At 35.8% G+C, this 27,121-nt stretch overlaps 1 protein-coding gene across 10 annotated transcripts in view; it reads left to right on the top strand.

Annotated features, from left to right (window-relative positions):
• KYNU (kynureninase) overlaps positions 1–27,121 on the top strand; it is a 130,096-nt gene that overhangs the window by 43,971 nt on the left and 59,004 nt on the right. For all 10 annotated transcript variants that reach the window (XM_055572682.1, XM_055572681.1, XM_055572684.1 and 7 more), the window contains 4 exons: positions 12,510–12,571; positions 14,510–14,581; positions 15,761–15,835; positions 18,510–18,656. In XM_055572682.1, the coding sequence (XP_055428657.1) occupies positions 12,510–12,571; positions 14,510–14,581; positions 15,761–15,835; positions 18,510–18,656 (356 nt within the window). The remainder of the gene's footprint in view (positions 1–12,509; positions 12,572–14,509; positions 14,582–15,760; positions 15,836–18,509; positions 18,657–27,121) is intronic.

The following is a 27,121-nucleotide window of genomic DNA, read 5'->3' as shown; positions in this document are numbered from 1 at the left end:
AGTTTATATGGAACTCAGTAAACAGTATATGTACTATTTATTTTAAATATATATATATATTTCTCAAGTTTCAAGCCTTAATATGACAAATGAATTATCATATTTAACTGGAAATATTATCAGTGCATCATTAAATCTAAAGTAGCTTCTTTATTTTAATGATTATTTTATTAAATGTCTATTTTGTTCTCTACAATGTATGTTTTATCAGGAGAAATAATTCTACCTTTTTTGTTGTTGTTGACAGTATCTGCAAAAGAGGACTATGAGCATGATTTTAAAAGCTCGTTTTTTTAATTTTTTTTCAGTAGCTAATACCTATCCCCCAATTTATTTACTTTTAAAATTGTATATATTAGTCAAATAAATGGTTCTTAATTTAAGTTTAAAAATGAATGAGTTTACTTTGTTTGCTTTAGTAGGAACTGATTCTTTTATAAGGTATTTGTGTATGTGTTCATGTTTGTCTTTTTTGCTGAAAATCCCAGGTTTCCTTTTTGCCTTGGTTACTAGTAAGTTATGAAAAAATCTGATAGAATGAAGTACCAGAAACATTTAATAGCTTCTAATTTGTTTCCCATCAGCATATATTGTACTTTGTTGTAATTTTTAAAAATCATTCTTTCTCACCTTAAATGCAAGAAACCTAACATCCTCTTTGGAGGTAGATATTATATAAATAAAAAAAATTAAATTATATGGTAACTACAGAAAACAGGAGCAGAAGTCAAATTGATTTTTGCTACTTGTGGGCTGTCGAAATGAGTCAGGAGCAGACAGACAAGCTGTAAGTTTTGGACTACGATGGAATCTTCCAGGTTCTTAAAACCACAGCATTTATTTTGTCATAACACTTCTGATAAAGAAGGAACAGGAGGATAATAAAAATTATTATTTGTACCCATAATTTGTACCCATAATAATAATAAAGATTATTATTATGGGTACAAATTGATAGAGTGAATAGAGAGGAGAAAGAGGTAATGAGCAACCCTATTTACTCATAGATAGAGAAAATAATTCCCATTCCATATGGGATGAAAAACTTTTAATAAAACATTTATATATATGTTATCAAACATTATATACATCTTTCACTTTTCATATATATAAAAACAAATGAAGCTTATCACATACATGTTACGTGCCTTTGTATGGTATTTAAAAGACACAAAAGTCGCTAAAGGTAGAACTGCAAAACATGGAATAACTTTCCCTTATAATTAATGTCACATTATCAGAGTGCTAGAAATAGAATTGCTGAGGAATATTATTAATATTATTATTAAGCCTACTTCTCCCTGGGTACATAAACATTACAGAGGACTAGATATATTCATTTTGGCTTATAAAACTATTGTAATATGAACATAAATTTGCTTTATGAAACTTGAGGTTGACCCTCAGAGAGGTAATATCCCTGGGAGCTCTCTCCAAATAGCCATGGATCATCAAGCACACTCGAGACACCACTAAGGACCACAGGAATTTGCTACTTGTAAAATAGAGTGGAAAGTTCTCAGATTTAGCTTAACTACAAACCTTAGAACAAAACAACATTTGCATCTGCTTAATAAAATATACAGAACATGGCATGGCAGTTATGAGAACCTTCTTATCAAACACTAAGCAGCTAGGGACCCTGTCATTCTTATTTGCAAAACATTTGAAATTAAATGAGATAATCATATGGTTTTCATTTTTCAATTTGTTAATGTGGTGTATTACATTGATTGATTTGCGGATATTGAAGAATCCTTGCATCCCTGGGATAAAGCCCACTTGGTCATGGTGTATGATCTTTTTAATGTGTTGTTGGATTCTGATTGCTAGAATTTTGTTAAGGATTTTTGCATCTATGTTCATCAGTGATATTGGCCTGTAGTTTTCTTTTTTTGTGGCATCTTTGTCAGGTTTTGGTATTAGGGTGATGGTGGCCTCATAGAATGAGTTTGGAAGTTTACCATCCTCTGCAATTTTCTGGAAGAGTTTGAGCAGGATAGGTGTTAGCTCTTCTCTAAATTTTTGGTAGAATTCAGCTGTGAAACCGTCTGGACCTGGGCTTTTGTTTGCTGGAAGATTTTTGATTACAGTTTCAATTTCTGTGCTTGTGATGGGTCTGTTAAGATTTTCTATTTCTTCCTGGTCGAGTTTTGGAAAGTTGTACTTTTCTAAGAATTTGTCCATTTCTTCCACGTTGTCCATTTTATTGGCATATAATTGTTGATAGTACTCTCTTATGATCCTTTGTATTTCTGTGTTGTCTGTTGTGATCTCTCCATTTTCATTTCTAATTTTATTGATTTGATTTTTCTCCCTTTGTTTCTTGATGAGTCTGGCTAATGGTTTGTTAATTTTATTTATCCTTTCAAAAAACCAGCTTTTGGTTTTGTTGATTTTTGCTATGATCTCTTTTGTTTCTTTTGCATTTATTTCTGCTCTAAGTTTTAAGATTTCTTTCCTTCTACTAACCCTGGGGTTCTTCATTTCTTCCTTTTCTAGTTGCTTTAGGTGTAGAGTTAGGTTATTTATTTGACTTTTTTCTTGTTTCTTGAGGTGTGCCTGTATTGCTATGAACTTTCCCCTTAGGACTGCTTTTACCGTGTCCCACAGGTTTTGGGTTGTTGTGTTTTCATTTTCATTCATTTCTATGCAAATTTTGATTTCTTTTTTGATTTCTTCTGTGATTTGTTGGTTATTCAGCAGCGTGTTGTTCAGCCTCCATATGTTGGAATTTTTAATAGTTTTTCTCTTGTAATTGAGATCTAATCTTACTGCATTGTGGTCAGAAAAGATGCTTGGAATGATTTCTATTTTTTGAATTTACCAAGGCTAGCTTTATGGCCCAGGATGTGATCTATCCTGGAGAAGGTTCCATGTGCACTTGAGAAAAAGGTGAAATTCATGGTTTGGGGATGAAATGTCCTATAGATATCAATTAGGTCTAACTGGTCTATTGTATCGTTTAAAGTTTGTGTTTCCTTGTTAATATTCTGTTTAGTTGATCTATCCATAGGTGTGAGTGGGGTATTAAAGTCTCCCACTATTATTGTGTTATTGTTAATTTCTCCTTTCATACTTGTTAGCATTTGACTTACATACTGCGGTGCTCCCATGTTGGGTGCATATATATTTATAATTGTTATATCTTCTTCTTGGATTGATCCTTTGATCATTATGTAGTGACCATCTTTGTCTCTTTTCACAGTCTTTGTTTTAAAGTCTATTTTATCTGATATGAGTATTGCTACTCCTGCTTTCTTTTGGTCCCTATTTGCATGGAAAATCTTTTTCCAGCCCTTCACTTTCAGTCTGTATGTGTCCCCTGTTTTGAGGTGGGTCTCTTATAGACAACATATGTATGGGTCTTGTTTTTGTATCCATTCAGCCAGTCTTTGTCTTTTGGTTGGGGCATTCAACCCATTTACGTTTAAGGTAATTACTGATAAGTATGATCCCATTGCCATTTACTTTATTGTTTTGGGTTCGAATTTATACACCGTTTTTGTGTTTCCTGTCTAGAGAATATCCTTTAGTATTTGTTGGAGAGCTGGTTTGGTGGTGCAGAATTCTCTCAGCTTTTGCTTGTCTGAAAAGCTTTTGATTGCTCCTTCATACTTGAATGAGATCCTTGCTGGGTACAATAATCTGGGCTGTAGGTTATTTTCTTTCATCATTTTAAGTATGTCTTGCCATTCCCTCCTGGTTTGAAGAGTTTCTATTGAAAGATCAGCTGTTATCCTTATGGGTATTCCCTTGTGTGTTATTTGTTGTTTTACCCTTGCTGCTTTTAATATTTGTTCTTTGTGTTTGATCTTTGTTAATTTGATTAATATGTATCTTGGGGTGTTTCGCCTTGGGTTTATCCTGTTTGGGACTCTCTGGGTTTCTTGGACTTGGGTGATTATTTCCTTCCACCTTTTAGGGAAGTTTTCAACTATTATTTCCTCAAGTATTTTCTCATGGTCTTTCTTTTTGTCTTCTTCTTCTGGGACCCCTATGATTCGAATGTTGTAGCGTTTAATATTGTCCTGGAGGTCTCTGAGATTGTCCTCATTTCTTTTAATTCATTTTTCTTTTATCCTCTCTGATTCATTTATTTCTACCATTCTATCTTCTAATTCACTAATCCTATCTTCTGCCTCTGTTATTCTACTATTTGTTGCCTCCAGAGTGTTTTTAATTTCACTCATTGCATTATTCATTACATATTGACTCTTTTTTATTTCTTCTAAGTCCTTGTTAAAATATTGGAAATAAAAGCAAAAATAAACAAATGGGACCTAATTAACCTTAAAAGCTTCTGCACATCAAAGGAAACTATTAGCAAGGTGAAAAGACAGCCTTCAGAATGGGAGAAAATAATAGCAAATGAAGCAACTGACAAACAACTAATCTCGAGAATATACAAGCAACTCCTACAGCTCAACTCCAGAAAAATAAATGACCCAATCAAAAAATGGGCCAAAGAACTAAATAGACATTTCTCCAAAGAAGACATACAGATGGCTAACAAACACATGAAAAGATGCTCAACATCACTCATTTTCAGAGAAATGCAAATCAAAACCACTATGAGGTACCATTTCACACCAGTCAGAATGGCTGCGATCCAAAAGTCTACAAGCAATAAATGCTGGAGAGGGTGTGGAGAAAGGGAACCCTCTTACACTGTTGGTGGGAATGCAAACTAGTACAGCCACTATGGAGAACAGTGTGGAGATTCCTTAATAAACTGGAAATAGAACTGCCTTATGATCCAGCAATCCCACTGCTGGGCATACACACTGAGGAAACCAGAAGGGAAAGAGACACGTGTACCCCAATGTTCATCGCAGCACTGTTTATAATAGCCAGGACATGGAAGCAACCTAGATGTCCATCAGCAGATGAATGGATAAGAAAGCAGTGGTACATATACACCATGGAGTATTACTCAGCCATTAAAAAGAATACATTTGAATCAGTTCTAATGAGGTGGATGAAACTGGAGCCTATTATACAGAGTGAAGTAAGCCAGAAAGAAAAACACCAATACAGTATACTAACGCATATATATGGAATTTAGAAAGATGGTAACAATAACCCTGTGTACGAGACAGCAAAAGAGACACTGATGTATAGAACAGTCTTATGGACTCTGAGAGAGAGGGAGAGGGTGGGAAGATTTGGGAGAATGGCATTGAAACATGTAAAATATCATGTATGAAATGAGTTGCCAGTCCAGGTTCGATGCACGATACTGGATGCTTGGGGCTGGTGCACTGGGATGACCCAGAGGGATGGAATGGGGAGGGAGGAGGGAGGAGGGTTCAGGATGGGGAACACATGTATACCTGTGGTGGATTCATTTTGATATTTGGCAAAACTAATACAATTATGTAAAGTTTAAAAAATAAAATAAAAAAATAAATAAACACACAATAATCAAAAAAAAAAGAAATTAAATGAGGATGAGAAAGATGCAGAAGGATATTAGTAATGAACATGGGCTTCCTATATTTGATGTACAGAGAGCAGATAACATGGACAACACTTCCAAATGTTATCTTCAACAAAGATTTTATTTATTTATTTTTCTGAGAGAGAAAGATTTTTGTCTTCTACTTCCTATCTGTGACAAGTGAGTTCATCTGCTTGCACATTAGTTTCCTCGCTGATAAAATGGAAAATAAAGTAGATACCTTATTGGATTACTGTGAAGATAATACAAGTCACACTAGAAGTGTTGGCACATAATAAGAGCTCAATGAACATTAGTGTGCTAGGCATGGATAGAAGAAGGTAGTGCTTGTATATAAGTTTCACCTTCTGGTAAAGCAAAAAATTGTGTTCAATAAATAAACAAGTAGTTCTCACTCTTCAAATGAGAACCCTGTCTCACATACATCTTAGATGAAATAATTCAAATTTTTACACTTACTGCAGTGAGTTGTACATGATCTTCTAAAGTAAAGGGAAAATGAAAGTTGCTCGGTTGTATCCAACTCTTTGTGACCCTGTGGACTATACAGTCCATGGAATTCTCTAGGCCAGAATACTGAAGTGGATAGCCTTTCCCTTCTCCAGGGACTCTTCCCAATCCAGGGATAGAACCCAGGTCTCTTGCATTGCAGGCAGATTTTTTACCAGCTAAGCCACAAGGGAAGCCAAAGAAAACTGGAGAGGGTAGCCTATCCCTTCTCTAGCAGATCTTCCAGACCCAGGGGTCTCCTGAAATTCAGGCAGATTATTTACCAACGGAGCTATCAGAGAAGCCCATCTTCTAAAGTAAAGACTCTTTCAAATCCTGATAAGATTTCAGGAAGTTTTTTTAGAAATCCTTGGCCTCCAATAATGTAGTACTTTCATTTGTAATTTTTATTGAATTATAGTCAGATGAATAAAGAAAAACAAAATATTAGTGTTAGTTGCTCAGCCATATCCAACTCTTTGTGACCACATGGACTATAACTGGCAAGGATCCTCTGTCCATGGAATTTTTCAGGCAAGAATACTGGAATGTCCATTCCCTTCTCTAGGGGATCTTCCTGACTCAGGGATCAAACCCCGGTCTCCTGTATTGCAGGTGGATATTTTACCATTTGAGCCACTAGGTAATGGAATATTATTCAGCCATAAAGAATAATGGAATAATGCCTTCTGCAGGGTGTGCATGGGCCTAGGACATATTATACTTAATGAAATAAGTCATACAGATAAAGACAAATACTGAATATTATATGGTATTTGGCCTTGGAGTACAGTAAGAAGCAGGGCAAAGGCAATAGGGTTTTGTGAAGCAAAAGCATTGGTCATAGCAAACACCCTCTTCCAACAACACAAGAGAAGACTCTACACATGGACATCACCAGATGGTCAACACCGAAATCAGATTGATTATATTCTTTGCAGCCAAAGATGGAGAAGCTCTATATAGTCAGCAAAAACAAGACCAGGAGGCGACTATGGCTCAGATCATGAACTCCTTATTGCCAAATTCAGACTGAAATTGAAGAAGGTAGGGAATACCACTAGACCATTCAGGTATGACCTAAATCAAATCCCATATGATTTTACACTGGAAGTGACAAATAGATTCAAATGATTAGATCTGATAGAGTGCCTAAAGAACTATGGACAGAGGTTCATAACATTGTATAGCAGGCAGTGATCAAGACCATCCCCAAGAAAAAGAAATGCAAAAAGACAAAATGGTTGTCTGAGGAGGCCTTACAAATAGCTGTGAAAAGAAGAGAAGTGAAAGGCAAAGATGAAAAGGAAAGATATACCCATTTGAATGCAGAGTTCCAAAGAATAGCAAGGAGAGATAAGAAAGCCTCCCTCATTGATCAATGCAAAGAAATAGAGGAAAACAATAAAATGGGAAAGACTAGAGATCTCTTCGGAGAAGGCAATGGCATCCCACTCCAGTACTCTTACCTGGAAAATGCCATGGACAGAGGAGCCTGGTAGGCTGCAGCCCATGGGGTCGCGAAGAGTCCCATACGGCTGAGCGACTTTACTTTCACTTTTCACTTTCATGCATTGGAGAAGGAAATGGCAACCCACTCCAGTGTTCTTGCCTGGAGAATCCGAGGGACAGGTGAGCCTGGTGGGCTGCCATCCATTGGGTCGCACAGAGTGGGACACGACTGAAGCGACGCAGCAGCAGCAGCAGAGATCTCTTCAAGAAAATTAGAAATACCAAGGGAACATTTCATGCAAAGATGGGCTCAATAAAGGACAGAAATGGTATGGACCTAACAGAAGCAGAAGATATTAAGAAGAGGTGGCAAGAAAAAACAGAAGAACTACACAAAAATAGAGCTTCACAACCCAGATAATCACGATGGTGTGAGCACTCACCTAGAGCCAGACATCCCAGAATGCAAAGTCAAGCGGGTCTTAGGAAGCATCACTGCGAACAAAGCTAGTGGAGGATATGGAATTCCCCTTGAGCTATTTCAAATCCTGAAAGATGATGCTGTGAAAGTGCTGCACTCACTATGCCAGCAAATTTGGAAAACTCAGCAGTGGCCACAGGACTGGAAAAGATCAGTTTTCGTTCCAATCCCAAAGAAAGGCAATGCCAAAGAATGCTCAAACTACCACACAATTGCACTCATCTCACACGCTAGTAAAGAAATGCTCAAAATTCTCCAAGCCAGGCTCAACAGTATGTGAACCATGAACTTCCAGATATTCAAGCTGGATTTAGAAAAGGCAGAGCAACCAGAGATCAAATTGCCAACATCCACTGAATCATCGAAAAAGCAAGAGAGTTCCAGAAAAACATCTACTTCTGCTTTATTGTCTATGCCAAAGGTTTTTACTGTATGGATCACAACAAACTGTGGAAAATTCTGAAAGAGATGGGAATACCAGACCACCTGGCCTGCCTCTTGAGAAATCTGTATGCAGGTTAGGAAGTAACAGTTAGAACTGGACATGGGACAACAGACTGGTTCCAAATCGGGAAAGGAATACGTCAAGGCTGAATACTTTCACCCTGCTGATTTAACTTATATGCACAGTACATCATGAGAAATGCTGGGCTGGATGAAGCAGAAGCTGGAATCAAGATTGCCGGAAGAAATATCAATAACCTCAGATATGCAGATGACACCAGCCTTATGGCAGAAAACAAAGAAGAGGAGCCTGGTGGGCTGCAGTCCATGGGGTTGCAAAGAGTCAGACACAACTGAGTGACAAAGCACAATCTAAAAAATAGTACAAAAGATGGTATATGCAAAACAGAAACAGACTCAGGGATGTAGAAAAGAAATAGTGGTTTCCAAAGGGGAGAGGGAAGTGGGGGGAGGAATTTAGGGCAGTTACAAACCACTATGTATAAAATAGATAGCAATAAGGATATATTGTATAGCACAGGAAATTATAGCCCATACTTACAGTTTTTGATGTTTCAACATTAGTTCAAAAAAAGCTCTTAGGAAAAACAAAAGGAACAAACAAAAGCAACTTGAGAGAATTTCAACTTGCTTTAAATGAAGATTTATTGTCATATGGAATGCTGATAGTATTGAAATATCTTAAAGGTACAAACATGAATTTCAGAAATACAAATTGGACCAAAAGAAATAGGTCAATTAAGTAACTTTTCTTTTGAAAATATGTTAAAAATCTATCTGATTTGTAGCCCATGAATGTTAAGAACACTTGATTCTTTAGGTGCTTTAGGTCATATTTGGAATAAGCGTTTCTGTTAATGTTCTGCAGCCTTAATACATGCACCATCCTTAGCTATACTGGGGTGTGCATGCACACATGTTAAACACACTGAGCTTCCCCTTCACGAAGTTCATAAGCAGGTGAGGAGGGCATTTGTGAAGAACTTGATTGAATTTAAAGTGCTAAGGTGGGATAATTTTTGTGTATGTGGGCAGACAAATTCAAGTCAGTGAAGGATTACTTATAAAGAACTGATCCATAAGACTCTTCTATACATCAGTGTCTCTTTTGCTGTCTCGTACACAGGGTTATTGTTACCATCTTTCTAAATTCCATATATATGCGTTAGTACTCTGTGGGACAGGGAGATGGTGGGAAGATTTGGGAGAATGGCATTGAAACATGTAAAATATCATGTATGAAACGAGTTGCCAGTCCAGGTTCGATGCACGATACTGGATGCTTGGGGCTGGTGCACTGGGACGACCCAAGGGATGGTATGGGGAGGGAGGAGGGAGGAGGGTTCAGGGTGGGGAGCACGGGTATACCTGTGGTGGATTCATTTTGATATTTGGCAAAACTAATACAATTATGTAAAGTTTAAAAATAAAATAAAATTAAAAAAAAATTCAATTATGCTAATTCTACTTTAATGTCAAATATAAGTCATTACAAAAATAAATAGCAAAACAGAGAAAAAAATAAATAAAATAAAGAAGTGATCCAAGTTTTAGCAGTCCGTTGAGAGTGAAGGGTGCAAAGCACAGGGCCAAGCGTATGTCTAGATTAATTCAGCCCAAGCACCTGTGGTTCATCACATTCCATGCATGAAAAAAATTAGGTGATCCAAAATGAACACTGTATTCTTTGAAGGACTAACATTTCTTAGGCAAGGATAATTATTTTAATCAAAAGGTAATTATTAAGCAAAAATGGAATGCCTGGCCTTATATAGAAATTCTACCTCTTTTTTTTCTGCATCTTCCATATCTTTGTTTTCATTTGTGGTAAATTTATAAATTATTTTATCCTCTTTTGATTTCTTCTCATTACATTATTTCTGGCTTCCCCAGTGGCTCAGTGGGAAATAATCCCCCTGTGATGCAGGAGATGCAGATCTGATCCCTGGGTTGGGAAGATACCCTGGAGCAGGAAATGGCACCCACTCAAGTATTCTTGCCTGGGAAATCCCATGGATAGAGCAGCCTGGAGGGTACAGACCATGGGGTCGCAAAAAGAGTCACATACAATTTAGCAAGTAAACAACAACACAGTCTTTCAAATGCTTTTCTTTCTATTAGTTCTGCTCTTTCTTGATACAGTCACCCCTCAGTTTCTTTGGGGATTGCTTCCAGGAGTCCACACAGGATATTCCCTCCAAGATATCAAAATAGGTGTATGCTCAAGTCCCTAACATAAAATGGGTTGTTCCATGAATACATTCCTTCCTCTATATCCATGGGTTTCACATCCATGAATAAGGATGGTGAAATGTATTATTTTTCCTTCCTTTTCTCCTTCCACATTCCCTGCCAGAATGTTTTTTATTAAAATTAATAGTTTTCAGAAAAGATGTGTGTAAAGAGCTAACCGGAAGTTAAGAATAATATCAGATTGATGTCTTAGATGATGTTTTGTTTTATAAGTAATAGTGAAAATTCATACCATAATGCAAATAAATCTGGCAGCATTTCTTTCATCATATTTCAAAAAGATGCTCATACCATAGAAGATGTATGCCCCCATATACAACATAAGCTATCTAGCATGTTTGAGATACCTGTTTAGTGCAAGGAATGCAGTATGAAGAACTTCCTTGTGGCTCACAAGGTAAAGAATCTGCCTGCAATGTGGGAGACCTGGATTTGATCCCTGGGTTTGGAAGATCCCCCGGAGAAGGAAATGGCAATCCACTCCAGTATTCTTGCCTGGATAATTCCATGAACAGAGGAGCCTGGCAGGCTACAGTCTATGGGGTCTCAAGGAGTTGGACACAACTGAGCAACTTATAGATATATATGCAGTATGAGGTTGTTATTGTCCTTGGACTTGAGACACGATTCACCTTACAATGACCAGAGATACATATTTAACAGCCACCATTTGTTTACCAATCTTGCATATCAGAGTTGGTGATAGACAGGGAGGCCTGGTGTGCTGCGATTCATGGGGACGCGAAGAGTCAGACATGACTGAGCGACTGAACTGAACTGAACTGAACTTGCATAGCAAGTGGGGAAATGCATCCATCAAATGCAACAAGTTTTTCTTGACTAGTTCAAAGCACGGGCCTTTCCTTAAATGACTATGTTGAAATATAAATTCCACTTATCTCCAGTGGCCTCCCCTCAAGTGAATTTAACCTAAAACTCTGTCTAGTTATTAGCATAATTATCCTACTTACAGTCTATTTTTTGAGTAAAATGGGATTCTATCAGAAATATCTCATTGGATACAAAGTGCAAGACTTTTATGAAGCATTTTCTCTTACACTTAGTACAGCCTTACAAACATTAAAGCTCATACCCTCTTTTTCTCAGCAATGGTAAAGAGATACTATTTTAATTGCCTTCAAGAGACATCATAAGAAGCAGAAGGGGGAAAGTATTACCTTTGTTTGTGCTCTGAGTTCTTAAGTATCCACTGTATGCTTTCTCTCTGGGTCTGTTTCTAGTGGTAAAACCCTTGTTAATAGGAATTAGATCAGATTATGATTGTGATGTGGTTATCTTAATTTTGCATGTTTTCTTTATCAAACAATACATATTTATATTAATTATCTCATATCAGTGTGAATAAAGAAAACCCAGAGCTATTTAGCATTTATTTTACTGCTAGCTTTTTTTGTCTTAGGAACTACTGTATATTTCACTGTAATAACAGTGAGTTATGTTTAGAAGCATTGCCTTCTTTTATTAAAGTGCATTAATTTAATGTTAGAAACAACCAGCTTTAAAGATGTGATTGGCCTTCAATTCTTTTTAGATTCCTCTTAGAGATGCACTTACCACAAAAATGTGTTCTGTAGGAATTTGGCAACCTAGCTGATGATAGGATAGATCATTTTTAGTTTACAGGAGAAAGCAAATGCTTCACTATTATGTTGTTATTATTTATTATGTCAAAAAGAAAATGTAATTTTTAGCTAGCTATGTGCATGTGAGTCCAAATATCGTTTGATAAAATTAGTCAAGTGGGAAAACGTCCACTTCTTTGTGATGACACATCGAATATGTCCTTATCACTAAAACATTAAGGATGAGATAGTGATACTTTGTTTTTCCAAGCACCCTTAAAACTAACAGGAAAACCTAAATTATCGTATATTTATTTTTCAGGAGCCAATGAGAAAGAAATAGCCCTAATGAATGGTTTGACTGTTAATTTACATCTTCTACTGGTAAGCCTCCTTTCCCACCAGTGTTTAGAATACACTCATTTACAGAATCTGATTTTTTCTATCTTTAATTCATGAGGATTTGGAGTTTTACTTACTTAAAAATAAATTGTGAGATTATTTTCAATTATTCCGGGAAATGCTGGGCCTTGCTAGAATGGCTTCTTCATAATCATGGGAGAGTTGTCTCTTTACAAACAGCTTTAGAATACTGAGCTCTTATCTTAGAACATAAGGAATAAGAGTCACAGTTGATAAAAAGCTAAATTGCTGCAAGCACACAAAATAACGATGTAAAAATGGTAGCAAGCAGTGATCTTTTCAGAAAGACAGTTTTCCAATATGCTGAGTTTTAGGGGGTGGGACTATGGAATATTATATTTCTGTACATTGATTTTAGGGGGTAGATTAAAAAAGACCCTGTTACCAGGAGAGATTGAGGGCATGAGAAGAAGGGGGCAGTGGAGAATGAGATGGTTAGACAGCATCACCGACTCAATGGACATGAAATCGCTCGATCTCCAGGAGACAGTGAAGGACAGAGAGTCTTGGCCTGCTGCAGTCTGAGGTATCACAGAGAGTCAGACATGACTTACTGACTGAACAACAATAACAAACATTGAGTCACTCTGCTTAGGTATTTCTTACATTTTAAGAATTTGGTAATAAATATACCTTAAAATATATATTCTTGGTTTGAAATATGGTGCCTAGAGTAATTGATGTCATTAAAATTTTGTATTTCATTTTTAAGTAAGATTTTGAAAACATGTCCATAGGACAAAGATGGACTATTAAGATACTGATATTTTATTTTTATAATATACAGACATGATTATTAAACATGGCTGAAGGAAAGTGCTTATGGAGTATGTTAAGTATGAAGGTAAACAGCATGACTTTCAGTTTAGACAACTCTGGTTTGGCTCCCAGCTAGATTACTTAAATACCTGTTTGATTTTGGACAAGGGTATTGGCATTTCTGGGTTTCCCAGGTGGGTCATGATAAAGAATCACCTGCAGTGCAAGGGATACAGGTTCGATCCCTGAGTCAAGAATATCCCCTGGACAAGGAAATGGCAACCCACTCCAATATACTTGCCTGGGAAATTCCATGGACAGAGGAAACTGGTGGGCTACAGTCCATGGGTTGCAGAAGAGTCAGACACAACTTAGCAACTAAACAACAATTGGCATTTCTAATTTTAATTTTTTCCTTTGTAAAAAATGAGGATGATAATATCTACCTCATACATATAAAACATGATAATATGTGAAAATTGTTTTAGCACCCCAGCCAATGGTCAACATGCAATTAACAATAGCAATCATCCTTATTGTTATTATTGTCTGTCAGTATTCTCCAACAACTGCATGGAGAAATGAAAAGGCTCCACTGAACACATGAGCTACTTCTCCCTGGTGAATCTAGAAATCCCAAATGTTTCATTAGGGCAAAGGAATTTTCAGTTGGACCTAAAATTAGATTTCATACAATCATAAAACTTTAGAAATATTATGTACTAAAAACCAAATCTACAGCTATGAATAAGACATACATACAGAGCTTCCCAGATGGCAGTAGATAGATTGTGATATTTCAGTATCAGAGCAATTGCCATTAAGTGCATTGAGATTTTCAATTTTCAATTAATTTTCAATTAGCATTTAAGTAAAGTTTGAGAATTCATTTTTATCTGATTCACATTTTTCTCTCAAATTTGCTTTCCTACTGATAAATATAGTGAGCAAATATCTTGTTTTTAGAATTCATTGGAAACAACGCTAATTGGAAAAATGTACCTTTGATAGGCATCTAACTGTGTAGTTAATTAATTCCTTTAAAATGCTGGAGATTATAAAATTAAAGTGTGGTATAAAAATGAACAAATGTCTAAGTTGTACATTAATGCTTTTCTCAATAAATCCATTTCATTGCAGTTATCATTTTTCAAGCCTACACCCAAACGGTATAAAATTCTCCTAGAAGCCAAAGCCTTCCCTTCAGATCATGTAAGGATTCTTCAAATGATATTTGTATTCTTTCTACTCTTCCTAAAGGAGCATATCATTTGCCTGACTTGAATGTTTATTCACTAGTCTTTTCTAAGTAACCTTATAATAAAAAGATCTGTCAGATGCTTTTGATTTATGCATTTTTATAAATTGTAGCTTTATTTCTTTTGTTTAAGTAAAACATGTGTTAAGGGAAGAAAGAATTGAATAGGAACATTGATTTATTAGTCTTTTTAAAGACACTGAACAAACCACTGGTCTAAATCAAGTGCAGTTATAAATGTTTTATTAATTCTTGTTGCTTTTTGATTTTATGAAATTAAATCAATACACACCCCAGTACTTAACCCTTTAGTTACTTAAAGTAGGAATATAAACATTTATCTGTCCATTTGCTTTCATAACACACTAGCATAATTATTGGTAGTTTTTAATTTAAAAAATGCATTGAAGGCTTTAAGAATTTTTTGTGGTTCAAGGAAAAAAACCATGCTACTTTTTCTGCAATTTCAGTTGATAAGAAATTTGACTGTTACAGACACCAACACAGCTAAAAGCATATTTCAGTTTTAGTATTAGAGAAACTTGATTTCCATCTTTATATTATCACTATTTAAGTATTCTAGCCTATATCTTATAATTTCAAGGCATTTCATCATTCAAATTAATAGCCATGATCTTACTAAAAAGGATCAAGAATATTTATCTTGAAAAAATTCAGGGTCCCTAAAATTTCTGGTTCCCATTTTCATCTGGGGCTGTCAATGAAGGGAACTTTTTTTATCCTTTTCTTATACTAGCTTACTCTTTTTAGGGCAAGCCATTTTTGTATCCTGTATTGAAGCCTAGCAAGTCTTCACTGCTCACTTTGATTATTTTGTAAATTCTGTTTTGACTCAAATTAGATTAATTAAATATCTTACTCAAAAAAATGTCTTATATTTCTAAGGAATAAATGACCCTTACATTTCTATCCCTATAATATTTCTGTTCAGATTGCTGCATGTAAATAATGTTAAATTTTTCTCTGATACATTCTGTTTAGTCACTTTTAACCTTGACCTTGAATCTAAAATGATAATATGCTTTTATTGTTATTTTATTACCTTTTTTTGAGATATTTTAATGTACTTCTGTGCACTGGACTTGATTTAATAAATCATCTTTCTTTTCCAGTATGCTGTTGAGTCACAGCTTCAACTTCATGGACTTAACACTGAGAAAAGTATGCGTATTATAAAGCCAAGAGAGGTATATAAGAAAGAGAAATAAATATTCATCATGCTTCTATTTAGTATTGATTTTTTCTTCATTTTCTTCAAAAGTTTATTATCTTCATTACTTTAATGGAACTTTCAAGAAAGTATAAAAGACCTATACTCTGTTACTATTAGGTCATTTTGCTTAAAATAGAAACTTGATTTGCTTAAAATAAAATCAGAAGTGTATTTATTTTAATTTTTTCAAGGGCTTGTCATATTATAAGCAAACTATTTTCCTATCAACACCACTAGAGTCTGCCATATTCTTCAGTGGGATGGGAGGAGATAGCAACTTGCATATATCATTTTCAAATTTAAATGCCATTGCCTGTGGATGCCATTAAAATCACATTAAAAATCAGTTATATTTGTTGAAGTTGAATAATGCCTATCTTTTTGCCCCTCTTAATCTAAGTACCAAATGTTTGCCTCTGAGTTTAGTCTGGGTATTGAAAGGGACTTAGTGTAGCAGAAGGAAATTAGGTTTACAATCTCGTTATTACTCCCCAGGGAAATCCCCCTGACTTTGTGTTACTTATTTTATCTCTGAGATTTCTTTATATTTAAACAGATTACAAAGGAAACAGTTGGGCTTGACCATTATGTTTAAGATCTAAAATACTGTGCCCTTTATATTAATAAAGCTGTAAGGCTAAGTTGTACAGGCTTTGATATCTAAACCCTGCAGCTTGTGTAACTTGGCACCAACAGATCCACACAGGATAAATTTTAGGTTTCATGTATGTACGACACTCCCAAGTCAATGTTTGCACAATTATTTCTTTCAACCCAAAACCAATTTGAGAAATTAAAGATCTACTCTAGTCACTTATTTTTGGCAACATGTTATTAATGGAACAGAAAGTTCTCACAGCTTTGGAATGATATGTTTCATATATTATATATAAACTGCTTATTCTAGTAAAAATGACTATAGCCATCACAAGTTTTTTTTTTTTTTTTTTAAGTAATAAGTGTTGTGGAGCTGTATGACTTAATCATATATTTGGGACCACTCTTTAGCGTTACTAGATTGAAGCAGGTCAACATGAAACAGAACCATATCTTATCATTGAAAAATAAATTTCTAATTTTCTTAGTACCGATTCTTTAAAGAAATAAAGCATTAGTATATAGAGCACTTTCCTTACTTTTTTAAACAATTATAACGGACAAAATGTATTAGCCTCCTCTAAAGGAAAAAAAAAAAAGAGGTTGGGGTTGTCATGTTACTAATTTTACTTTAAATTTTTTTCTTAGAATTACTGAAATCCTTTTCTTCATGTATAAAATACACATCATTTAGAAATTCAGAGATTTCACTGTCAACTCTATTTTTTAATTTAAAATTTATTTTTAACTGGAGGATAATTACTTTCCAATATTGTGTTGGTGTCTGCTATACAACAATTTGAATCAGTCGTATATCCCCCTCCTTCCTGGACCTCCCTTTCACCTCTCCCCCATCCCACCTCTGTAGGTTATCACAGAGCACCAGGTTGAACTCCCTGTGCTATACACCAACCTTCTCCTAGCTATCTGTTTTACATATGGCAATGGATATGTTTCAGAGCTATTCACTCAACTCCTCTCCTTCCCTCACTGTGTCCACAAGTTTGTTCTCTATGTCTTTATCTCTATCCTGCCCTTCAAGTAGATTGACCAGTACAATTTATCACTCTTATTTTTATAGATTATCATTTTTTCAAACAAGTCTCAGACTACTAGCAGAAATTAGCATATTATTACATGTGTGATACATATTATATATGCCTAATGTGGGACTTAGTAATTGGCAAATAGTAAGAGTTACCAAAATTAAAAACAATTGAAGAAAAATCCATTAATACTGTAATGAGTTTTCCCCAAATATTAATGTAGCTAGTGGTGCTTTGACTTCAAGACCATGTCAGATTGAGCAGTGTAGAAAATTCATGAAGACTTCATAAATAGATGAGAATTATTAGGCTACAATTTATAATTTGTATCTGGCAGAGTCCTTTCACTCAAGTTGTTTATAAGACCAAATTAAATCATTCACAATATTCACAAACTAACTGATCACTGAATTGTGGGAGAAAAGTAACCTTGATAATATTGAATTTTATTGATAGTTTCTTTGTGTTTGGATCTTTACCTTCAGATTGGTATGGAATAGATATTACTCTTAAATTAATAGAAAATATTAGGCTAAGTTTCACTCAGATAATGATGTATATGTGTCTTTTATCTGGAAAAAAATTAATGATTTTAGATTGATAAGTAAAATACTAATTTGCAAGAAATCAGTTTTGGTATTTAATATTTTATGGATATACTATTCTTCTGGTATTTTATTGGATGGGAATAAAAATGAAATAATTTATAAGTATCTAAATAGTAAAGATTAATTGAAAAACTGAAGAATAAAATCGGGCAATAGAGTTCTGCAAAACTTATACTTTATAAAATACTTTCTACTATTGTATTATCATTTTTTAATAACAAAAAGCATGTTCAAATGCATGTTCTTGCCAGATTTTTGAAGACTCTTAACTTGAAAAAAAATACCTTTGCTTTTTCTTATGGTAAGAAAGATCCCAAAGTCATTTTTGGATTGGGAAATATAAACGGAAAAGTTGTCATTGTGGATATTATGTAATTTATGCCTACCACGACTTTAGGGGGAAGACACATTGAGATTAGAGGATATCCTTGAAGTAATTGAGAATGAAGGTGACTCTATTGCAGTGATCCTTTTCAGTGGTCTGCATTTTTATACTGGACAGCTCTTTAATATACCTGCCATCACAAAAGCAGGACAAGCAAAGGTATGTGCACCATTTCCTCCTCCCCACTTTGTCCAGAACACCTATATATATACACACACACACACGCACACACACACACACACACACACACGTCTATATATGATATATGAAAGTGTTAGTCACTCAGTTGTGTCTGACTCTTTGCTACCCCATGGATTGTAGCCTGCCAGGCTCCTCTGTCCATGGATTTCTCCAGGCAAGAATACTGGAGTGGGTAGCCATTCCCCTCTCCAGATCTTCCCTTCCCAGGGATCAAACCCAGGTCTCCCATGTTGCAGACAGACTCTTTACTGTCTGAGCCACCAGGGAAGCCCCATATGAGACATATATATATATATATATATATATATATTTGCCTAAAATAAAATATTTATGTTTTAAAATATATTTAATATATATGTATTTAATACATATATTTTAAAATATAAGTTTATTAAATACACTTTAAAATATGGATATTTAGCTTTAGGCATCTCTATTTAAACCTCTTTTGTTACTTCTGTGGTCATACCTCGTTATTAGCATCTGCTCTCTCAATGTCTACCTCTAATCAGCAGGATGAGTGAGATTCCTTAAGTGTTGTCATTGGTACAGAACTGCTCAGTCAGCAGAAGTAGCCAATACTTAGGATAGTATTAGGACTATTAGAAACTTAACTCTGGTGCTGAGTTGAGTTTCTATAACTCATTCTAAATATCAGATCAGATCAGTCGCTCAGTCGTGTCCAACTCTTTTCAACGCCATGAATCGCAGCACGCCAGGCCTCCTTGTCCATCACCACCTCCCAGAGTTCACTGAGACTCACGTCCATCGAGTCAGTGATGCCATCCAGCCATCTCATCCTCTGTTGTCCCCTTCTCCTTTTGCCCCCAATCCCTCCCAGCCTCAGAGTCTTTTCCAATGAGTCAACTCTTCGCATGAGGTGGCCAAAGGACTGGAGTTTCAGCTTTAGCATCATTCCTTCCAAAGAAATCCCAGGGCTGATCTCCTTCAGAATGGACTGGTTGGAATCCTTGCAGTCCAAGGGACTCTCAAGAGTCTTCTCCAACACCACAGTTCAAAAGCATCAATTCTTTGGCACTCAGCCTTCTTCACAGTCCAACTCTCACATCCATACATGACCACAGGAAAAATCATAGCCTTGACTAGACGAACCTTTGTTGGCAAAATAATGTCTCTGCTTTTGAATATGCTATCTAGGTTGGTCATAACTTTCCTTCCAAGGAGTAAGAGTCTTTTAATTTCATGGCTGCAGTCACCATCTGCAGTGATTTTGGAGCCCAGAAAAATAAAGTCTGACACTGTTTCCACTGTTTCCCCATCTATTTCCCATGAAGTGATGGGACCGGATGCCATGATCTTCGTTTCCTGAATGTTGAGCTTTAAGCCAACTTTCTCACTCTCCTCTTTCACTTTCATCAAGAGGCTTTTGAGTTCCTCTTCACTTTCTGCCATAAGGGTGGTGTCATCTGCATATCTGAGGTTATTGATATTTCTCCCGGCAATCTTGACTCCAGTTTGTGCTTCTTCCAGTCCAGCGTTTCTCATGATGTACTCTGCATAGAAGTTAAATAAACACAGTGACAATAGACAGCCTTGACGAACTCCTTTTCCTATTTGGAACCAGTCTGTTGTTCCATGTCCAGTTCTAACTGTTGCTTCCTGACCTGCATACAAATTTCTCAAGAGGCAGGTCAGGTGGTCTGGTATTCCCATCTCTTTCAGAATTTTCCACAGTTTATTGTGGTCCATCCAGTCAAAGGCTTTGGCATAATCAATAAAGCAGACATAGATGTTTTTCTGGAACTCTCTTGCTTTTTCCATGATCCAGCGGATGTTGGCAATTTGATCTCTGGTTCCTCTGCCTTTTCTAAAACCAGCTTGAACATCAGGAAGTTCATGGTTCACATATTGCTGAAGCCTGGCTTGGAGAATTTTGAGCATTACTTTACTAGCTTGTGAGATGAGTGCAAATGTGTGGTAGTTTGAGCATTCTTTGGCATTACCTTTCTTTGGGATTGAAATGAAAACTGAGCTTTTCCAGTCCTGTGGCCACTGCTGAGTTTTCCAAATTTGCTGGCATATTGCATGAAGCACTTTCACAGCATCATCTTTCAGGATTTGGAATAGCTCAACTGGAATTGAGCTATTCCAGTTATTCCATTCTAAATATAACTATATTCTAAATACAGTTATAACTATAACTATAACTCATTCTAAATATAATCATATAACTCATTCTAAATATAATCTATGCTCATTAACCCTATGTACCTGAAGGGGAGATGAAGAATAAAAGTTTATCATAGATGGGATTTTACCCAGTTTACTCTAAGGAAGCCATTATACTGCCTATAATGAGTAATTTTCCTTAAATACTACTGAATAATACTTACATAGTATACTATTATGAAACAGTAACTCTTTATATGTGTCTTGTGAAAAAGTGTTTTAGTATGTTTGCTTGAAAAAATAAGAGGGAAAACACTTAACAGTTACAATTTGTATTTAAAATCTTTAAGTGTTCTATTTGATTTAGCAATCAAGCCATATATTTAAAAAGCAATATATATTAACAATCAAATTATATTCTTAACATTAGTAAGTTATGGGATTAATACATAACTGAGATCTAGTTAATATATTCAGCTATTGAAGCTAATGAATGGAACTAATGAAAAGAAATTTAGCACCATTACCAGTGGTCTCTAGGAATTTCCAACCACAACTTCCAAATGATTTGATAAATGTGAAAGTGGTGCATTACAAAAGATATAATGATGATGTCTTCTTAATTTAGATATTAAAGCTTAAGCACCAAAATAAACATAGTTCAATAAAATACCATATTTTAAAATGTTATGCAAGTAATTAGAAGTCTCTGATCACCTTACTATACATGCATGTCTCATTAATTTTCATAGAAATGAGGCAGGAAGGTAGAGAAGAAAGATGGTGGGTTTTGGAATCACTCAGTCTGAGGTTCCAATCTTGGCTAGGTCAGTTAATTTTATATGAACTTGGGCAAGTTACTTGACTTTTCTGAGTCTTTGTTTTCAAAAGCGTTAGTTGGAATAACAGAATCCACTTGATGAATGCAGTGCTGATTATGAAGATTATGAAATTATTAGATTGCACATATTCTGCTATTAAATAGTGGTTACTTCCCACTTTCCACTGTCCTCAACAAGCATGAAGTTAAGAAAGTGGCTTAAATATACATTTTCTTTCATTTCTCATTAAAAAGCAAAATAAACTTGTTTACTACATATTATATGTAACTCCCATTCAACTACTTTGATGCTGAAACCATTCTTTCAGTATTTTGCAGGCTTTCTTTCACTTACAAAATATAGTAACCACCTACTAGGTAAGACTCTCATTGAGTTTTCAGTCATAGAAAGCAAGGTAGGAATGAGTAGTTCCATATAAATGCAACTGTACAGAAGTGATGGATACTATGGGAGTGAAATGGTGATCTAGCTGACTTCAATTTATCCATTATCAAAATTATTCTAACAGATATTTATACTCTTGCTAGACAATTCCCTTCAATTTCAATGAAGATTTAGAAAAAGTATTTAAAATGTAGATTTACATAGCTCTCTTGGGTGGTCTATGAAGATAAAGCTAAAGAGAGAGAAAGAAAATTAAAGGTGTCAATTAAGAAAGAGTTGGGAAATTTGAGGGGGAAAAATGCCATTAAAGAGTCACTATTATGAATGTCTAAGTGAGATTAAGAAAAAAAAAGGAAAGTTTCCAGAAATATGGTTGGAACAAAAACTGATTAATAAAAGCCAACATTAGTAGATTTTCAAGTAGAAACTTCAAATGAAAGAGAAGAGGGAGATGGGATTTTTGAAAAATATATTAAAGAAATACATACATACCAAAAAGATCACAAATTATAAGTGGGTAGATGAGTTATTCTGAACTCTTACAACCATCTGAAGAAATTTCTAGAACATTTATAAAACTCAGAATCTTCCATGTATATAAATATATACATATTAGTTTTGTCCATCTTTGAACTTCATATGAATGGATTAACATACACTGTTTTATGTCTTTTTATTTGCTCACAACTGTATTTCTGAAGTTCATCCATTTTTGTTCAAACAGTTTTGAGTGTTTTCCTTTTCATTTCAGTGTATTACTGTATTATATGAAATAGATCACCATTTAAATTTTTTTATTCTAATCATTTGGGAGCCATTACAATAAATTTTATTCTAACCTTATAAATCTATATCCTTATAAATTTCTTTGGGTATGCATTCACACCCATTTCTGTTAATTCAGTTCAGTTCAGTACAGTCGCTCAGTCATGTCCGACTCTTTGCAACCCCATGAATTGCAGCAACCCAGGCCTCCTTGTCCATCACCAACTCCCGGAGTTCACTCAGACTCATGTCCATAGAGTCGGTGATGCCATCCAGCCATCTCATCCTCTGTTGTCCCCTTCTCTTCCTGCCCCCAATCCCTCCCAGCATCAGGGTCTTTTCCAATGAGTCAATTCTTCGCATGAGGTGGCCAAAGTATTGGAGTTTCAGCTTTAGCATCATTCCTTCCAAAGAACACCCAGGACTGATGTCCTTTAGAATGGACTGGTTGGATCTCCTTGCAGTCCAAGGGACTCTCAAGAGTCTTCTCCACACAGTTCAAAAGCATCAATTCTTCCATGCTCAGCTTTCTTCACAGTCTAACTCTCACATCCATACACGACCACTGGAAAAACCATAGCCTTGACTAGATGGACCTTTGTTGACAAAGTAATGTCTCTGCCTTTCAATATGCTATCTAGTTTGGTCATAACTTTCCTTCCAAGGAGTAAGCGTCTTTTAATTTCATGGCTGCAGTCACCATCTGCAGTGATTTTGGAACCCAAAAGAATAAAGTGTGACACTGTTTCCACTGTTTCCCCATCTATTTCCCATGAAGTGATGGGACCGGATGCCATGATCTTTGTTTTCTGAATGTTGAGCTTTAAGCCAAATTTTTCACTCTCCTCTTTCACTTTCATCAAGAGGCTTTTGAGTTCCTCTTCACTTTCTGCCATAAGGGTGGTGTCATCCGCATATCTGAGGTTATTGATATTTCTCCCGGCAATCTTGATTCCAGCTTGTGCTTCTTCCAGCCCAGCGTTTCTCATGATGTAGTCTGCATAGAAGTTAAACAAGCAGGGTGACAATATGCAGCCTTGATGTACTCCTTTTCCTATTTGGAACCAGTCTGTTGTTCTATGTCCAGTTCTAACTGTTGCTTCCTGACCTGCATACATGTTTCTCAAGAGGCAGGTCAGGTATTCTGGTATTCCCATCTCTTTCAGGATTTTCCACAGTTTATTGTGGTCCACACAATCAAAGGCTTTGGCATAGTCAATAAAGCAGAAACAGACGCTTTTCTGGAACTCTCTTGCTTTGGCATAGTCAATAAAGCAGAAACAGACGCTTTTCTGGAACTCTCTTGCTTTTTCCATGATCCAGCGGATGTTGGCAATTTGATCTCTGGTTCCTCTGCCTTTTCTAAAACCAGCTTGAACATTTGGAAGTTCACAGTTCGCGTATTGCTGAAGCCTGGCTTGGAGAATTTTGAGCATTACTTTACTAGCGTGTGAGATGAGTGCAATTGTGTGGTAGTTTGAGCATTCTTTGGCATTGCCTTTCTTTGGGATTGGAATGAAAACTGACCTTTTCCAGTCCTGTGGCTCTGCTGAGTATGTAGAATTGGCATTTTTAGAATATAATGTAGGTGTATGTTAAATCCAGATCAACAATGACAACTTTCCAAAGGTTTATATCAATTGGTCATATACTCTCACCATGAATTTCTGTAACTCTACATTCTCACCAATAGCAAATCTGATTAGTTTGTAATGATAATGCATTGCAGTTTTAATATGAATTTCTCTAATTATTGGTGAAGTTGCAGATATTTCAAATGTGTACTTGCTAAGTTTATTTTTTTCTGTTATGAAGTGCTTGTTCAAGTGTCTTGTCCAATTTTTCAATTGGTTATCTTTTTGTTATAAATAGTATAGAAATTGATTCTGATGTAAGGAGAAGATAAATGATTTCTAGTGATCATCTAAAAGGAAAACTAATAAATTAATCAAACAACAACTGGTAGTGTAGTATGGCCTGTATTCACATAATGAATTTAGAGAATGCTGAGGCTTTACTTAACTGAGGAGAAGACCTGGGATCATGACAAATGTGTGAGGCCAATGAAAACTAAGCATAAGATCAGGTTAGAGAGCCATATTATAAGGGAAGGCCAGCATGTGAAAAGAGACATCATATTCGTATTTTGTCTCTGAAGCTATCTACTTAATTTTGTATTATTGGCCAACCTACTATCTTGGAGCTCTGCCATATATATATTTATTCATATTCTACTACTTGTTTGTACTAATAATTTCTTCTCATCTACACTCACTGGGTGTTCCCTATTTTCCTCTGAATTACTGTCCCTAGAGATTTTGACTATTATCACCAGTCAACTTTCACTACCAAGTAAAAGCTACAGGCTACTCCTACACTTGAAAATTATATATGATCACCTAACTATTACACTCAGAAGTTCTATATGCACCTTGAGATCAGTATGCTCCAGAGTTGTCTCCCTCCAAAATACCACTACTGTTTCACACCACTATCCTTATAGTCCTTTATAGACTCAACCCTGACATTTTCCTGTTCTTTACCTTTTCAACCAATCACTCCTTAATTATTTCCTCTCAGGGTTAGTCTTTCCTTTAATATTCCTTAATCAATTATGAAGGTTCCCAGCTGCAAGAAAAAAAGTCCCAGAAGAAAAAATAGCTGAAAATTAGAAATTTATTTTTCTCACAACAGAAGACTTGAGGCAGGAGTTTGCTAGGATGCAATTATGAAGGTTTTCAGCTGCAAGAAAAAAAAGTCCCAGAGGAAAAAATAGCTGAAAATTAGGAATTTATTTTTCTCACAACAGAAGACTTGAGGCAGGAGTTTGCTAGGATGCACTAAGCAGTTCAGTAACATTGGTGTGACATCTCCAGGGCTTTCTGATATGTCCTTCAGATTTCTCATGTCATAGTCACTAGGAGAGTTGTCCCAAATCCAGATATCACAGTTCTCTTTAAAGCATAAAGAAAGAAGAGAGGAGAAAGAGCACTACAGTTTTATCCATCCCTTTCATCCAAAGTGTAAAGTCTTTCCCAGAAAAAACTAGCAGTTTCCAGTTTATGATTCAATGCTTTTTGAAGCAGTAGCTTTGAGGAAGCATGAGTAAAGGAGTTTTTAGTTTTTATGGACCTAAACCAAAGGGAGGCTAAAAACAGAGCTGGGAAGGAGTTTGGGTTAACAAACCCATAGTACTTCTTGCATCTTCCAATTATACCCCCATGGAACATCATTACTTCTATTCTTCTAGCCCTCTGTAATTTTTCCTTCTTTCCTTCTTTTTTTCATATTTGTTTTATGCCCCATTTCACAAAGCTTTTGAAACCAATTCATGGGCAATTTAACAGGCAACATAATGAAATGTAAAGAGAGAGAAATAAAAAGAAAATCTAGATCATCTGGTGGAATGAATAATAATTCTCACAAATAATAATTTCTCAACCTGGACTATGATAAGAAACAGGTAATTAGAAATTATTGTCAATGGAAACTCTTGGTAGAGAAGATTGACTAAGTCTTGGTAACAAGTAGATAGAGCCACAGCACCCCACTCCAGTACTTTTGCCTGGAAAATCCCATGGATGGAGGAGCCTGGTGGGCTGCAGTCCATGGGGTCGCTAGAGTCGGACACGACTGAGCGACTTCACTTTCACTTTTCACTTTCATGCATTGGAGAAGGAAATGGCAACCCACTCCAGTGTTCTTGCCTGGAGAATCCCAGGGACGGGAAGCCTGGTGGGCTGCCATCTATGGGGTCGCACAGAGTCGGACACGACTGAAGCGACTTAGCAGCAGCAGCAGCAGATAGAGCCACAAATGCCTTCACTGTGATAAATGTTTATTAGTTGCTCATGCAGCAATCAAGGATCAGGTTACCAGGGGTTCAGGGTTGTATCCTATGGCTTTCATATCCTAGAACTTCTGTTAATACTCAGCCAAAGGAATGGGATTTATTTCCACTTGTATTCCATTGATTAATGCATAGTCATTGTTGGGAAATGAAGTATATCTGTGTGCTCAAGAAGAACAGCTATTAGCTTTGCCACCTGGAATTCAGGTATTTTTGCTTGCTGATGGAGTATTATACTATAATTCTGAAAGTAGTAAAGCATTTGCATTAATGAAATATTTAGATAGTAGAGACAGAGCTGACTTGGCCTTGAACCCATGCCTTCCTATTAGCTTCTAGCATAGTTTAAGTGGCTTAATTCATTTACCAATGTGAGTTCATTTCTCCACTTAGTAAATGGGGAAGGTAACAGTGCCCATGTATTTGTTCTAAGCAGAAACAAGGTACTATTC

The sequence above is a fragment of the Bubalus kerabau genome, chromosome 3 (assembly GCF_029407905.1).
Source record: "Bubalus kerabau isolate K-KA32 ecotype Philippines breed swamp buffalo chromosome 3, PCC_UOA_SB_1v2, whole genome shotgun sequence".
NCBI lineage: Eukaryota > Metazoa > Chordata > Mammalia > Artiodactyla > Bovidae > Bubalus > Bubalus kerabau.
This window is presented reverse-complemented; position numbering and strand designations above follow the sequence as displayed.